The 16,871-nt window shown below is 39.6% G+C and overlaps 1 protein-coding gene across 2 annotated transcripts in view; it reads left to right on the top strand.

Annotated features, from left to right (window-relative positions):
• Positions 1-559: 559 nt before the first annotated feature.
• GAK (cyclin G associated kinase) overlaps positions 560-16,871 on the top strand; it is a 79,036-nt gene continuing 62,724 nt past the window's right edge. The window contains exons 1-4 of one of the 2 annotated variants that reach the window (XM_067316594.1): positions 560-707; positions 13,468-13,529; positions 14,795-14,854; positions 16,757-16,871. In XM_067316594.1, coding sequence (XP_067172695.1) covers positions 566-707; positions 13,468-13,529; positions 14,795-14,854; positions 16,757-16,871 — 379 coding nt within the window. In that variant the 5' untranslated portion in view covers positions 560-565. Of the gene's footprint in view, positions 708-13,467; positions 13,530-14,053; positions 14,109-14,794; positions 14,855-16,756 lie in introns of those variants that run through there. The other variant, XM_067316595.1, reaches the window with a different exon arrangement.

The raw sequence follows: 16,871 nt of genomic DNA, 5'->3' as shown, positions 1-16,871 counted from the left end.
CAGAGCGTGCCCAGCCTTCTCCGGCTTTCCAAGCGCGGGAACGTGAGGGAACCGCCGCCGACACGCCTCCGCTCCCCGCTTTCCTCTGGAAACGCGCGTGTGCGCGCACCTCCACTCGCGGCTCGCCGCGGGCAGCGAAGCACCAACGGCCGCCCCCCGGCTCCGGGCGGGAAAGCGAGCCCCGCCCCCGCCCCGCGCGCCCAACCGCCGCCCGGGGACCGTTAGGGGCGTGGCTTCCTCACGAAAGGGCGGGAGGGGGGTGCTGCGACGGCGGAGGGGCGTGGCCGGCGCGGGGGGGCGTGGCCGGCCGGCCGGTGCCGGCGGGTGGCTGCGGCGGAAGGGCAAGGGGCGGGGACGGGCCGGCGGGAGGCGGCGCCGTGAGGTCATAAATGACGCAGGGCTCCCGGAAGCAGCCCGGAGCGGAGGGTACGGTGGGCGAGGAGGGGCGCGCCGCCGCCGCCGTCGGTAGTTTGGCGGAGCCGGCCCCCGCGCGGCCCCCGCGCTCCCCCTCGCCTCGCCGCCGCCGCCGCCGCGCCCGGCCGCCGGGCAGCGCCTGGCCGGGGCCATGTCGCTCCTCCAGTCCGCGCTGGACTTCCTGGCGGGGCCCGGCTCCCTGGGGGCCGCCAGCCGCGACCAGAACGACTTCGTGGGGCAGACGGTGGAGATGGGTGACATGAAGCTGCGCATCAAGCGGGTCATCGCGGAGGGTGAGCGCGGCGGCGGCGGTAGGCCGCGCCCGGGGCCGGGCCTGGGGGAGGGCGGCGGCGGCAGCAGGTGCCGCTTCTCAGGCCGCGGGCTGGGCGCAGCCCTCAGGGTCTCCCCGTGGCGGGCCCTGCCCCTGCGGCGGGGGGCTGCGGGCTCCGCTCGGCCGCCGGCTAGCGGGAGGCGGAGGCCGAGGGTGTTTCCTGGCTGCCGCCTCGCTGCGCCCAGAGGCGGCTCGGCCGCGCGAAATGCCGCTTGCGTTGCGTTGCGTTCCTCCCGGTGCGGTCATGAGGGGTCGCGGGGGTGCTGATGGCTGGAGAGCGGTGGCTGTTAGTAAATATGCCTCGTGCCGGGAAGTCCCGTGGAGAGCCGGTTTGGTCTGTGGAAGCCTCCTCGCTTGCTTTATGCTTTACTTGAGTGGTGAAAATCTTCTAAAATGAATTTGTAATCTCGCTGAGACCTCAGTCAAAATGCCTGATTGCATATGTGTTTAACGAAAAGTGACATGCCATAGGTGCAAGCTTGCTCCTGCTCTTTTGGGTTGTCTGGGCAATTGTTAAACATAGGGAAGTATGTTAACTTTAAACAGAAAAGTCAGGAGGCCCGTCTCATTCTGAACAGTAGCTTCTCTAAAGTATGTTAATTAAATGTAGTACCATGGAGTATGTCAGGGCAGTCTTCAGTTTCGGGGAGTTTTTGGGTGTGTATCTCAGCACGTTATTCTCACTGCTGTGTTTTAAATTGGTGCATCTTGTGTGCAATTTTTGGTGTGCGTGAATGACTTAGAAATTAGCAGAAATTAGAATCCTGTTGTGTTTGTAGTCAGAGAAGTTGTTATAGTATTTTTTTCACGTGGAAGAGACACTTGAAAACTTGTCTTAAGTCTAAGATGCAAATTTGTCCATGTTAAAGCATGTATGTAACTTAACTGTGCAGAGGTAGTTGATGTTATTTAGGCCAAAGCTCTATTCAGAGCTCCTTCTCACTGTTGAAATTACTTCCTGTAGTTGTTTTCCATGACTGTCTTGTATTCATGTGGTTCTATATATAGATTTAAATTCTTTCCCTGAAGAGTTTTTAGCATCTTAGTGGGCAGTGTGAAAGAAAATTTTGATTCTTCAGGTGCAGCTATTTTAGTTAAACTCATGAGTTGCTTGTTTAAAACACCAGGAAGTTGATTTTCAACACTGTTTTATTTTCTCAGAAGCAAATAAGGTGTAACCTTAACTTTTGTCTGAGATCATGAGTCAACAGTGCTCAAAACCTGGCAGATTCAGCTGAAAAAATAGTTTTTGGATAGTGAGTGTCATTTTAAACAGTACTAAATGGAAAGTCTAATTCTGCCTTAAACTCTTATTTTTGTTTTCTTTCAAAAGATAGTCAGAATTGTCAATGTAATGTAAATGCTCATCATTATGTGAATCAAGGTGAATACCAAATAACCGGCTGTTACTGCTGATCCTCTGACATTCCAGTCAGGAGTAATCACAATAATTTTCAGAGAACAGTAAAGGAGAAGGAATGACAGGAAGCTAGTTTAAAAGAAATATCTGCTGTACAGTTCTTGGTTCTGAAACAAGTAGTTCATACTTTACTTTGGCAGCAGCTTACTGTTTTCCAGGATCTGGCACAGGTCTGCTAAAAGGTCAGGGAAAAGATGCCAATTCAATCACTTAAAGCAAATAGGGAGGTGCTGTAAGTCTAGTGTTTCCAAGAATTTATTTGTAACCACATTTTCAAGGATTCCATGTTTGTTTCAGAATCATGATTTTACCTTTTTTTTTGCTGTGTATTGTACTAAATGAAGTGTGCTTTACTGTTTGCCCATGTTAAATTCTAACTTTCTAGCCAATATATGTGAGCTAAAACAGCCCTTAAATGTAAGCAGCATTTGTACAAGTGTAGTTTGCAACTGTGAAACTGTGCTGACACCTGAAAATTGGGTGGACAGAACTTACAGAATAGGTATTGCAAGAGGACTGCTCCACAGTCACATTCTCAAATTCCTTTTTAGGGGAACCTTACTTTAACTGGTCCAGGAAATATTTGGCTGCCTAAAAGTCCCATCAGATTTTTGATCTTTCTTTACAGCATATACAGTCTTCTGCTGGGTAAAAAGATTGTGTGTATTTGTGTGGCTGATGAGTGTTCTCTTCAGTGCTTACAAATACAGAACTTGTCTGTCTTTTAAATGAGCCATTTTATACAACATTCCCTACTAGGAGTTCTAGTATTACTTTCTGAATTTGCTTTTCAAATGCTTGGTGAACTTTGTGTGATCTGCCCAGTGCAGAAAGCTAGCCTGTTTTGTAAGATCTTATGATCTGCTTTGTTTGAAATTGGCGTGAACAGTCTGTGGCTTAGCTTTATAAATTATCAGAGGGCAGCATAGCTTCAGGTATTCTTGCACTCTGAAACTCATTCCAGGTCTTCAGTGTGCTGCCTGTACGTGTTAGTGCAAATATTTCTGTGCCAGTGTTGTAAACCAGCTAGCTACACAGTTCGGTTGGATTTGTTTCTTCTGTGTGTTTCACAGAAGAGCCGCCCTAGGAGCAGGATTGGTCTAACTGAAAATGTGGTGTGCTACAGCAGGAAGTTAATAAGTGCATGGGGGATGGGGGTAATGATGATTGCTTGTACTGATAGTACCTCCACTTGCGTGAGGAGCTTAAGCATTTCACAGGATGGGCTGAGTGCTCCTAGAATACTGTCTCCTATATATTCTGCTTTGGCATTTCAGTAGCTCACTGCGGGTAAGAAATTTCAGGGGAAACGGGATCTGGGCCTTTACACTTAATCCCTACTTGCCCTTCATGATGATGCTGGCTTCAGCAGGCTGAACAGTAGTTTTCAGAAATTAATTTCCTGTTTCCTGCTCCTGGAAGTTGGTGGTATTTGCATAGACAGGCAGCCTTACACATTTGTTTTTCCAAGTGCTAAATGCTAACTGGTTTTTGGGTTTGCCTGTGTTGGACAAAGCATCTTTCATGATAGTCCTTACAGTTGTTTACCTATTAATGGTGAAATTCAGAGGTAGATGCTTACATTTGGGAAATTTCTTCATCTCCACCAGGCTATAGAAGTAATAAAACCTGGTGACGGGACTGTCAAAAATATTCTTTGATGGAGACTGACAGTGTAAAAGTTAGTCAATGGATTGCAAAACCTGTTTTTGACCTCATTCTTCCTTCTATCTGCAAATGCAACTCCAAGAAAAGGATAAGTTGATATGAGAATATCATGTCTCCTGATGTATGTCATTGGTGCTGTCAAGATCTAAAATGAAAAAGTTGGACTTATATTTGTGTGAGAATTTTAAGTTTTATGGTTTGATATTGCTTCAGTATCTAGCTTACTGAAGAGGGTGAGAAGCCTGTTTGTTGGGTGTTGAATGAATGTTTAATAAGTTATTGCTGCCTTTTAAGATATACAGATGAAAGGCTGGATGACAATGTGATTGAGTTGATACTGTCAAAACTGCTTATGTACTGAAAATTATGCAGCCTTTAAATGTTATTTTTTTGGTGAATGTGTTCAGTGAGCATTTCTTGTAAAAACAGTTAGCTGTTGTGCTGATGGGGTAGCAGAGATGGCTGTAGCAATTCATAAATTATTTCATATCCCTTGTTGAGTAAAATAAAAAAATAAAAACATAAAAATTAAACAAGAGAGCCTCAAAACAATAAATAGAAGGATAAGGTGATCCATGGAACAAAATCTGATACTTTTCAATCTGTTGTAGAGTTGAAAGGATAAAGAGATTTTTTGCAAGTTTCATATTAAGCATTTGCTTAAATTAGGTAATGTTTTTAGAGGGAGTTTATAGAATGTTAAAAATCAGTTAACAAGTTCATTAGTGGTTCCTACTGTCTCTCAGTACATAATATAATCTTCTTACAAATATACCTTTGCCAGCAAATGACTTCAGCTGGCTTCTTGAGTACTGCTGTTAAGTTTTGTATGTTGAATAGTAAGTAGGTAATTATTATCAATAATGAAGCTAGTGTCCTCTTTTAGCTTTATTAAATTCTCTAGAACAGAGATCATTTTTAAGCAAAAATAATCTTTACAAGATTTTGAGTATTCCTCTTCTGGTAAACTATTAAATGATATAAACCAGGTAAAAAAAAGTATTCTTCTATTGATGCTTTTAATGACTTTTTTAAAAAACACTTTATTTGGTTGAGTTACTCAGTTTATTGAAATCTACAATAGATACTTGAATCATGAAAATCATTCTATGCCATAATTACAGTGTAAAATTACAATTCTCATCTTTGTCAACAGCTCAATTCAAGGGTAGGCAGATTAATACTTCCATAAGCTGTGGTGCCTCTTTATTCCTGATGTATGTAATTACTGTTCTAAGAAGTTTAGGCTAAGACTTTGACTTTGTGTGAAATGGAACAATGGTATCTTGAACAAAAGTTCAGCTTAAACTTAGAGAAAACAACTCAGTGTCTTTTCAGTGGGAGGAAGCAATGGCATTGAATTAGCAATGCTTGTCTTTGAAAGTATATTGAGAAATGTGCTACATGTTTGTGAATGTGTGCCTGCTCATGTATGTTTATTGTAATGTGTTTGAAACTGATTTATTGCTTTAGCCAGGTACTCTTTGGACTGACAAATACAGAACAAATGCTGAGAATAAATGATAGAACTGGAATTTTAATGGATTTAAGGTTTTCCTGCTGAAGACTGTGAGATGATTTCCTTAAATAAGCAGTCAAATGAAGACAGATTTTGCTATTCATGTTAATAGCCTAAATCGGCAGATGATTGTGGGGTGCCTGACTGCTCTTAACATCTCAAACAGATCTCATGAAATACACTTTCTTCCTGCTGATATGTGTATTTGATAGCCAACAGAAGTGGTTTAGAGTCCTGATCTTTGAAGTTGTATTAGATGGAGAATTTGTGGTAAAATGTCTTCACAGCTCATTTTATGAAGCAAGAGGCAAAATCTGTTGGAGTTCTGTCTTTTGAAGATGGAATACAAAACTGCAGAAATACAAACTTAAACTAGAGCAAAGGCAATTTGGGGATCTTGGTCTCTGGGCAAGTCTGAAAAACATACTTTCTAGAGTTTTACTGTGCTACTATGGTAGTACTAGCCAGTTAAAATTAAGGTTCAGTACTGAAGAAGAAAGTAGTTTACACCAAGCACCAGTCTTCATGTCATCCATGTAAGTTTATAGGAAGTCATGAAGTTCTAAGTGTGTTGACTTGTGCACCTGCAGCTGTTTTCATTAAATTCATATGCAGCTGTCCTTCTAATATGTAACTTGTGCAAAAATGGGTACTGTTGATTAATTTTCACTGAAAGCTGCAGAAGTAGGATAAGAAGCACTAAATTGTGCAAATACTTTGTAGGATATTTTGCACTTTACTGTGCTGCAAATATGTCTTGTAATTTTAATGCTTTGTAGAATGTTTCTTGTTTTACGTATCAGACTGAACAATAGAGAACAAACCAGATTTATGGCTCTGTAAAAAGCAGAGGACAAAGTTCTGTAGCACATGTTTAACTTCATGATTCTTCATGTCTGTTGCTTTCTTATACTTTGAGCAACAAACAAGGGTATAAGATTGAGACCATGGAAGAAGAGAAACATGATGATTATTATGCATTATTCAAACTAAAAATATCACCATGAAGAATGAATGTTTCCATAGTGAAAGAGGGCAATACAGGCTACTGATCTCTAATTACATCTGGATTTAAGAACTGATGAATTGAGACCACATAGGTGACTTGTCACAGGCTGCATTCTGATAAAGTGAAAATTGTCTGTCATTGACGCATCAGAAAAATTCTGCCTTAGCCTTCAAGGCTGTGCAGTCAATCTTTTGAATGTGAGCAGGCATTATTACAGTTTACCAAGATTATAGGTACAAATTCAGAGTCTCTGTTGCAACTCCTGGATTCCGAGGATAGTGGTAATGTAAATAAATGCCATTTTTTTAATGGATAAAATTCATAACCCTCTAGGCAGAAGAGGCACAATGAGCACTTAGTCCTGTTTTGGGGAATGTTGTTAGTTTGATCTGCTGACAGGTATTTGGAATTACTATGAAGAGTAGAGAGCTTATATCAAGTGAAGGGAGCAAGTCACAACCTCCTGTGAAATAAAGGGTGATCTGACAGTTGTTTGCCTCACATCATTTGCAAAGTTTCTCAGAAGCAAGAAAAAGATGAAAATCTCCTTAAGAGTCAAAGCACCTTGACCCAGAAGCTTTCCTGTTCACATTCCCTGTGTTGTACCTGTAGAGAGGTTTTTGAACATGAAGCAGCTCAGTATTGTTATTGTTGAAAGCCTGTGTTAAGTACAGCAGTTCTTACTTGTAGGGTAGTAGTGAATGTTTCAAGGTGTTCAAACTCTTCATTTTTCAAGGTTATGGGAAAAATTGCAGATCTTTGAGTTGTGCTTCATCTTTGAGTCAGTTTTATCTTGTTATTAGGACTCCTTAATTGACAGAAATGTGATTGGACTTCTAAAAAAATAAATGTTTATCTATATCAGGCAGCGAAGTCAGAGCATCCCTTTCCCTTAAGGGGTGTTAAGGATGTTGCTTATACTCTGTTGGAAAAGCATCTGTCCACCTTCAGGTAGGATGCACTAAGTTGTAGTCCAGGCTAGAATTAGTGTTTTGTTTTTGAGCAATGATCAAAACATGAGCAACCCAAAATTGATAGGGAAACAAGTTTGGGCAGGTCTTGAGGATCGAGTCATATCAAGTGTTAAAATTAGGAAGTTACTCATTGTCCCTTTCTCATGACTAGTAAGTGTGTAATGAAACAATGCTTTGCAGTAGCGAGCTGTTTCTTCATGTGGTTGATGTCCCTTTACATCAGATGCTCCACTGATGGACAAGCAGGAAGACACTCCCTTCTGAAATGGTTCCTCTGAGAAGAGGAGTGAAGATAGGTAAAATAGAGGATAAAGGCAATTTGAACTTCTGAGCACTGTTTTACATCCATGATGATTTGTAGTGCAGTGATCTTGTTTGGTATTGTGGAATGCCCAGGTTTAAGCTTAGGGAGAAGGCAGATCTCTTGGCTGGAGAAGAAAGGGTCTTCTGATGTGGGTAAGAGGGTAATGAGAAAAACTGACAGGGATACAGGGAGCTAACTACTGCAGCAAATGAGGTAAGGTTGGTTCCTGATTCAAAGGGAGTCATAAGACAGTTTTAGGTGGGCTTGATAGGTCACAGCTGGTAAGCTTTCTCATCTGACATTATCCTCTGGGTCTGGTGTGGATGGAGCAGGGCTGACTTGTAGACTTCTTTGGCTACTGCTCTTCTGTCAGGTGATATGATGCTGTGTCTGTGTAGTGCATCTCTTTCGTCTAAGTTTGTGTCCACAGAAAAGGAAGAAAAACAATTTTTCTGCCATAGTTTCTGTGGCAGAAAATAATGGCTTGAGGCAACTTTTGAGAGTTTGGGCTGTTCTGGGAATGGACTATGAAATGCTTCAACACTGGAAAGAGTAAATTTGTCTCTCAGGGCAAGACCTGGCAGAAGTGTTTAAGCTGGTAACCAGTATGTGGAAATTTAATACTATGCTGATTTTAAAAAGCCTTGAAAGACTGACTTAAACCAAAAAAACCCTCAACAACCCCCCACCCCAGATGTTTGCAGGAGTGGAAATAACCAGTGAAAACACCTAAAACAGTATTATATTCTTATAGCCCTGTAAAATAAAACTGATGTTAGATGGTCTATTCTTAACTTACATTTCCTCATTTTTATCAGCGGGGTCTACTATAAGGATGTTTGTTTTTACAGGTATGTTGATGTATGTATGTTGACACTATTGGCAGTGAAATGCTCTGTAGATGTAGTTAAACAGGTGAAACTGCATTTTTTTCCCCTGCATTTTTGTAAATTATATTGCAAGGTATATTGGTCAGAGAGCCTGGAATAAACTCCAAAAGGTTCTGAAAAGTTCAAGATTAACTCTGCATTTAGTATTCCAGTACTTGATTTTTAAAGTGTAGTAGCTAGAGTAAAAGTGCATCCTTTAAGCTACTTGTGTACCCTTAAGCTATCACTATTTTAACGAAGTTGTTTCTTTCAGATTACTCTTTTAATGACACTAAAAATTGTGCAATCTTACTGCACAACTAATACTAGGAACTCTAGCAAGCCATGACACTGTTGAAATGACAGGGTCTGGCTTTGGGGAAGAGTCTGTTCATTAGTTTTCCTTTTGTTAGCCCATGCTGTGAAAGCATAGTTATTGAATGAAATACCTTGCTAAAAATATACAAGCTCAATCTCACCAGCTTTAAACTCTACTTAAACCTTAGTTTGGAAATTTTATATACAGATTTCCCCATATTTCCACAGAGGATTGCTTGTGATTCACTTAAAGTAAAATATCTATGCCTTCAACTAGATAGAGCTTGATTTAAATTCTATTTATAACAAGAATTCATTATTTTCAAATAACTTGCATTGTTCAAAATTACCTCTTTTGTTGCTTATCTGAAGTGAATACTTATGATTTTTAATGATTACTGACACTTATGACAAATATACATTTGGAAGTAGTTATACAGCTGAATTTAAAATTTGTGCAGTTTCCTAGGTTTTACCACTGTTATAGCAATTAAGAGAACTGAAGTGAATGTCTTGTTTGGCAGTAAGGTTCATTTAAATGCAAAAAATTAATTAAATTTGTATTAGATTAGTTCAACTTTATTTTTAATAAAATCTAGTGCAACCTTTGTTCAGTACTGAAAAGTAGTTGTACAGTGTTTGGGAACAGTTCTGCATGAGCAGTGTTTGCTTTTCGTACCAACTTCTTATGCTGTCCCAGCTTTCTTAAGTCATGTACACTAGATCAGATCCCTGTCTCAGTTCACTTAAACACGTGCACGCACGCACACACTTGTTTTTCTCTTCAGCTCTTAGTAGTCATGAAACTTTACCATAGCTTAGTAAAGCTCTCCATAGAATTTCAGTAAAATATGTGATTGAATAGTTCATTGTTTATTTTTGGTTTTGGGAATGCGTTGTATCACTTAATGCCTGTAAGTAGTAAAATTGATAAACTAGTCTTTCTGTGGAAATTTTAATGTCTAACTTGTCCCTTTGAATTGGGCTTTTAATAATGCAAGAAAACGCTAAATCAACTGGCTACTGTAACACCTCTGACTTACAGCGTTGTTTGCTGTTCACCCAGTGTGACGGGGTGAATGTCCAGCTGATCTGGCTTTTTGCTTTCCAACATCACAGGGCAGTCATGTTGGAAAAATACTGATGTAGTTTTAGTTCTAGAAAAATTGTGGGTTGATCACAGCAGTTAAATGTAAAGAGTTTCTAAACCTTTCCAGTTTTTCTGAAGTAGCATCTGGCTGAGTAGTATTTTCAGAAAAATTTCTAAGATGGTCAAGGCATAGTGATTCTGAGTGTTAATAAGCAGGCTTTTCATTGAGACACTTAACTTGTGTAGCTTCTATAAATGTGCTTAAGCTTTAGGCATGAATTTTAGTATTATTTGCCAACTGAAAGATTGAAAACTTCAGGGCAGCTGTGAATATGTCTAGAGTTCTGAGAGGACCACATGGAAGAAAAGTTCTTTTGCAAAAAGCTGAAGTATGCTATTCTTGAAGATTTAATTGATGGTGTCTCTTATTTTTAGTTTTGAAAAGGACAAATTGACTCCTTGGTACATCAGTCTCAGCAGGATTAGTTTAGTGATATTTTTGCAATTTGTTCTGTCTAGTAAACATTCCTCGCTGGAGGAAGGGCTTGTGGGGAAGGGTTATTAGACCAGCTGAAATAGCTGGAAAAGTTAGCAATGATTCTGGGGCCCAAAGCTGCCTTCAGAAATTTGATCAGCTTGATTGTTCATCAATAGATACTTGGAGGTGGTGGGATTGGATTGACTGGATGAATTTGTTCTGATGCATAGGTGCTTTCACATAGTTTTGAGGAGGGCATTTGAGGCATTTGAATAAAGCATGTTTCAGAGCACACATGTGGAATCTGTGGATTTTGTTATTTGCAGAGATAATAGGTGTATGCCTGAAATTCAGTTCAGATTGCTCCCATTTTAACTGTCAGAGCTCCTGTCAGTGTACACAGCTTAGCTGAGTTTGCAAAATAACCATTCAGTCATCTGTGCTGCCTCTGTCACCATTTTGCACTCAAGTGCCTTCCCGAAAACTAACCACAGCGATTTTGTGTTCTAAAAACTTGTGCTAGCCTGAAGCCCCTAACTTCGCATCCTGAAGCATCTTTTCAAGCTGCAGGTTGAAAGGTTGCTAGAATGAAAAAGGAGAAATAGTTAAAGATTCATGTGAAGATCTTCCAGTGCAGGGCCTGCAGTACTGCCACTGTGGGACTGTGTAGAACAAGGAGGACGTGGAGGCAGCACCTCTGCAGTGCAGTGGCTAGTGTGGGTGTACTGGTTGTGACTGGGGGCTTGCAACTCACTGGGACAATGGGTGCTGAATTTGGGGACATCTCTGGGAATAGAGAACAGATGGGAAAGAATAGTCAAAAAACTGTCTTCCCAGCACCCCCACCACTGCTACACCATCTCTTCTGTATAACTACTGGTATAAATTGTATACTCTGGTTCCATACAATACAGATGTGAAGAGTTTTTACTGTGGAAATGTTGCTGAACAAGACCTTTTAGGATCATGACATTACAAGAAAAATGTATAGAGACTGTCTAGAAGCAGCAGTGGGCTTCAGTCCAGGAAAAAATAATGGATTATCTTGCTTGTTTCACCAGTGCTGTGAAATCTGTAGAAGTCAACTCTCAGCACTATCAAGAAACAATTTCTTGCATATGCTCTTGTTCATAAAGGAGCAAAGTCTCTTCAGATAATACTTTAAGATGCTGGTAAGTGTGGACCTCATTCTGTCTCTGGCCCTTGTCACCTATCCAAAATGCTGATGCGTGGTTGTAGTTGTTAACCAGAATACTATTGTACTAGGGGATTTAGAAATGGAAGGGTCCCTATTGTGAGACGTGTAGAACCTGGTTTTAGAAAAACAATTCAAAGTAAAAGAACAAACAGGAAATACTGTGGAGGGCAAACTGGCCACTCTGTGGATTCTGCTTGTGTCACTTCTCTTTCATAGCTTAACGGAAATGGTGCCACGTGGCTTAGATTCTCTTGAATCTGTTGTGCTGTTTGAAAGCTTGGCGATGCACTCTGGTCTGTGTGGAAAAGCCAAAGGCAGTCACCGGTGATGTTTGGCAGGAGTGAATTACTCTGAAGATAACAGCTGTCGTCTTCGGTGTTCTCATTCTGCTTTGACTATTCTGTAGCCCACTGGGCATCTACTTCTTTTTCTTGTTCCCCCTGCTCTTCAGGATTTTGCTTTTGCTGTTCCATATGTAGAACCCCCCTCAATATACCAAAAGCAAAGGCAGTATTCAGGAGCTTGTCAATTATTCAGTTCAGTTTTTGATGCTGTTGTCTGGGCAGTACCATTTGGGAGTATTACTGGGCTAAAAAGCAAGAAAACTGAGGGCTGATTGCCATCTAAAACTGTTTACAGAGTAGTTCTTAAAAGACCTTGTGTCTGGTTGAATTGTGCAGAGCAAATACCCTGTGCACTTCTACCTCATGTTAATGCTTCTCATCCAGTGCAAAAGTATTGGGTATGAATGTGACTGCTGATTCACATTCTGCATCTCTTAACAAGTGCCTTGCCACCTTGTTTCTTGCCTGTGGTGTTTTATTCTTCACACTTATCCTGATCTCTTAGGTTTTTTGGTGTCCAGGGAAATTTTGTAGGTGAATAACATCTTAAGTGCTATGGAGATTCCTATGTAGTTGTATAAAAGTGAACTTGTATTAAAGAGGTGGAAAGGCAAATCCCGCTGAAGTGTGTCACTTGTTTTGATAGGCTGTTTTTCCACCAGGGATAGTCTGGAATAGATGGAGAACAAATGTGCAACCACACTGATGTAACCACAACAAAGATATTCATAGAAGAAATGGAAATGATACCAGGTTCTTTAAAGTGGATGGTACAGTGTAAAGTAGAACTGTACACAGAACAGATTAACATCAGTAAAAAATGAGGAAACAGACATGATTTTTTTGAATCCTTTTCTAATTATTAGAAATTTGGCCTGTGTTCTTGAGCAAATTTGTTCTTGATTAAATAGGTATTCTGACAAAAGGAGTTTGAAGGAAAATGTTATCTGGGCAGATAAATTGCAATTTAGTAACAACTTCACCCTTTGTGTGGTCATGGAGTTATGTGCTTTGGTATTTGAAAATGCTAGAGGCTTTTAATATGAAGCCTGAAGCGTGGAAATTATTCTAAAAGTATAAGGAGTTTGTATATGACAACTTATCTCCCTTGATTGTTGCTATTTTTTATAGAAAGCCTAAATGTAAAAGGTATTCCCAGTCAAGAAGTGGATTAATTAAAATCATTACATTTGAGCGTATTCTAATATTAGCAGTACCAGATCTTGGTTTTATAAGGATCTGTATTAAATTACTTCATAGAAAATCTGCATATGCAGATTAACAGTATACGGGAAGTAGTCACTATGGTTCTAATGCAAAAGAAAGCAAATTCCATTCAAGAATAGTTTAATTTTTATATGCAGGTTACTCGTTGTTACTGGTAAGCCACTGAAAAATCATCTTGCTTATTACTAGATTTGGAAAAAGTTCTAAAACCTCATGTGTTGGCTTTGTTAGAATAAAGTGAAAGGATTAATTTACCTGAATGGTCAAATTAAAACTGATTTAATCATATGCCTTCTTCTTGTAGGTGGTTTTGCTTTTGTCTATGAAGCTCAAGATCTTGGAAGTGGCAAAGATTATGCTTTAAAGGTAAAGTGAGTTTACTTCACTGCAGGATTGAAATGTCTATCTTGTCATTTAATGCTGTAGCATGGCAGTTTATTCTTGATATATGCTATTGAACATGTCACTTGGGGAAATCCAGAAAGATATAGCACTGTTTTCAGGACAAATTACCCATATTTAGAATGGATGTTCTCTTTAGTGCTCTGTGTTTAATACTCGGATGCCAAAGATGCGAATTACATTATTACCTAACAGTGCTCTTTGGCTTAATTTTGTCTAGAAATTCATGACCTGCCCCAAGCATTTTTTTTCCATGTATGTAAAAAAAAAAAAAAAAAATCTATCCTAGTCACCTGAAGAGGGGAAAGGGAATATATTTTCATTCCTCACAAGCAGATTTAGCCTGTTGATTAACCTACCTTTGCACTTACAGAGTAAGAGTTTCAGCAGTCTTAGAGCTAGTGCTGCTCACTTTGACGCACTGAGTGAACATTCAGCTAGCCAGTTGAGATTCTCAAACTTCTCTGGATTCTTGTGTTCTGAAGGCTTAGAGTAATAATGTTAGCAGCTGAAAAACTGAAGTATTACGGAGAGGACAATAAGGTAAAGTCGCTTACTCAGTATCATGCCTTGCTGCGAAAACCTCACACTTGTCATTAGTGTTCACCACCAAATGACTTCGTTTCAGAGTAGGGGTGTTCTGTGGCTACATGGAAAAAACTAATCTTGAAGAGGAGGTGGAAAGGCACAGTATGAGAGATGGGAGAGGAAAGATGGTATTATACCACCTCAAAAAATGGCTTTATCTGTTTTTTCTTTTCAGGATCTATATAGTATGGTTACTGTCGCGTGTTTTGTTACTGTAGCATGTGGTGTGGGTGTGTTCACCCATTTTAAAATAATAGCTAAGATGTGAAACATTAGTATCCTTCCCCAAGTTCCTAAACCTGATAATTTTGTAGCAAACACTCAGGTTGATCCTATTCATATGTGGACTCCAAAGGATATTGGAATTTTTTGTACAGCAGAAGACTGTCAGAAAGCAGTTGCTTTATAAATGATAAAGATTGCAGCTACTTAGTTGTTGATAAACCTGAATGGTATAGATAAATGGAAAGCTGTTTGCTTTTGCGGCAATATGTCTGTGCAATAAATCCCCTTTGCTTGGTCTCCTGTTGCAGGTTCCCAGATTTTTGACTGTAGCTCATCCTTTGTGTTCTGAAAAAAAGTGCATTGTTTTTCTTTTGTTTTAATACCTAAATATTCTCAAATATTCTGTTTTCTGACAGCGATTGTTGTCTAATGAAGAAGAAAAGAACAAAGCCATCATTCAGGAAGTCTGTTTTATGGTATCCTTTTCTGGAACGTACTTAGATGTTTGAATTCATTTGTCTGTCAAATGTTTCTGTGAACACAGATGACTGCTCTATAGATTAGTTTCTTTACATGCCTTATAGCAGTTAAGAGGACTTATCCTGAGGACAGTCTTAGTTCCTGGTCTGTCACGAATCTGGCAGCAACATTCCAGCAAACTTGGTTCCTCAAAAATTGCAGGAATTTAATTATACAGATAATTTTAGTAACTTGTGTAGACTTTCATGTGCTTTGTCTGGCAAGGAATGAAATTGATTTGGATTTTCTTGCAGAGTTTTGTGACCTTCAAAAGACCTTATGACTGCTCAGTTGTTCTTTTGGTCTTAAGTAGACTTCTCCCACATGTGCTGGATTTATTGCTTTTCTGACTACTTAGAATTTTGCTTTTGCTATCCATGTATCTTAATTTCTGCTTTAGATACTACAGGCTTAAAAAGTAATACTCAATATCCAGGAAATAATTTCAGTAGGATACAAAGAGCAGAAGAAATGAGCCAAATTTTCCCATAGTATGGTTGCTGTCTTTTTCATCCTCTATAGCAATGATTTCAATAGGGTATAATTTAATCTCAGAGCTTTTTCAGTCCTTGGCTTTCATAAGCTTACTGCTTGCTCCCTAACATCTTTTCAAAGACCCTCAGTTTGTTTCATGAGTCAGTGAGCAGCCTTGGGATGCTGTTGGTTTTTTCTGCCACTGAGTATTCAGCTACATTTTTGAGTTACTAGATAAAACCATTCTCATCTTCAGAACTTTACTACTTGGATCTTTCTTCATATGATTACTGAAATGTTTGGAAAAAAATTTTAATCAGATAAAGTTCACTGAAATAAATATATACCCAATGAACTGAGTGCCAAAACAGTATACAATTTCTGGCTACTCTGACTACATCTTGCCAGGAATGAATTTTCCATGAATAACAATGTTCTTTGAGCAGTTTTTCCACAGCTCAGGCACATGAAATGATTGGGGGCTAAATATTGCTAATTGTCCAAGATACAAATGTGAAATGGAAGTACTTCCTGCAGCCCTGAAGTACCAGTTTGTGAAGGAGTACATAAAATGTAAAATAGTACTTTGAATTCCTTTGTCTGAACTAGTGGATTCATCTTGCTTTTTTTTCTGTTTTATAGCTTAGTTCTTAGGCCATCTTCACTTTGTTTTTCCAGACTTGGTGAATACATCTTAAGCACTTTGTATTCATGACTCCCAGGCTAGAGTCACATTATTTGACTTAGATGATGTGCATCAGAAAATACAAATGCACATAGCACAATGTACACTAGCAGGAACTGAGATCACTTAAGTTTTCTCCCCTATATGTAATTCAAAAATAATACCTTGACTTTTTGAATGGAAAGTGAAACATGATAAAGGTTTTGGTATGAAGAATGACTTATGGCTTTTATTTGTTTTGAACTTTTTTATTTACTTAGAATTAAAGCATAAGAGACATACTTAATGCTTCTTTTGGAAAGACAGGTGTTGGTACAATGGCCCTTTCTTGATCAGCCAACTACAAAACAGATTGATACTTAAAAGGTGTCTGTGACTTGTGTTAATATCTTTTCATTCTCAAAAGAGAAAAAACAGTAACTAGGCATGAAATGGGGTCTGCTTTCCTCAGAATCTTGATCACAAGGGTGTTTTTCTTTTTTACTGTTTTATTTTGACTTTATATTACTTTCAGTGACTTACCTTAAAGTCTGTCTTTTTCCAGCTGAGACTTGGATTTTCTCCTTCTGCTTGGTATTTTAACTGCAGCTGAGATGCTTTCTGCAGTTGTGAGCTAACATTTCAAATGAGATGTCTGTGACATGCTGTACACAGTATCAATAAACTTGGCAGTTTTCTTCCTTGAACAAATTATTTCCAGAAAAAGCTTTCAGGTCATCCCAACATTGTCCAGTTCTGCTCTGCTGCGTCTATAGGAAAAGAAGAATCAGACACAGGCCAGGGAGAGTTTCTTCTGCTTACTGAGCTATGTAAAG

The sequence above is a fragment of the Apteryx mantelli genome, chromosome Z, assembly GCF_036417845.1.
Source record: "Apteryx mantelli isolate bAptMan1 chromosome Z, bAptMan1.hap1, whole genome shotgun sequence".
Classification (NCBI taxonomy): Eukaryota; Metazoa; Chordata; class Aves; order Apterygiformes; family Apterygidae; genus Apteryx; species Apteryx mantelli.
This window is presented reverse-complemented; position numbering and strand designations above follow the sequence as displayed.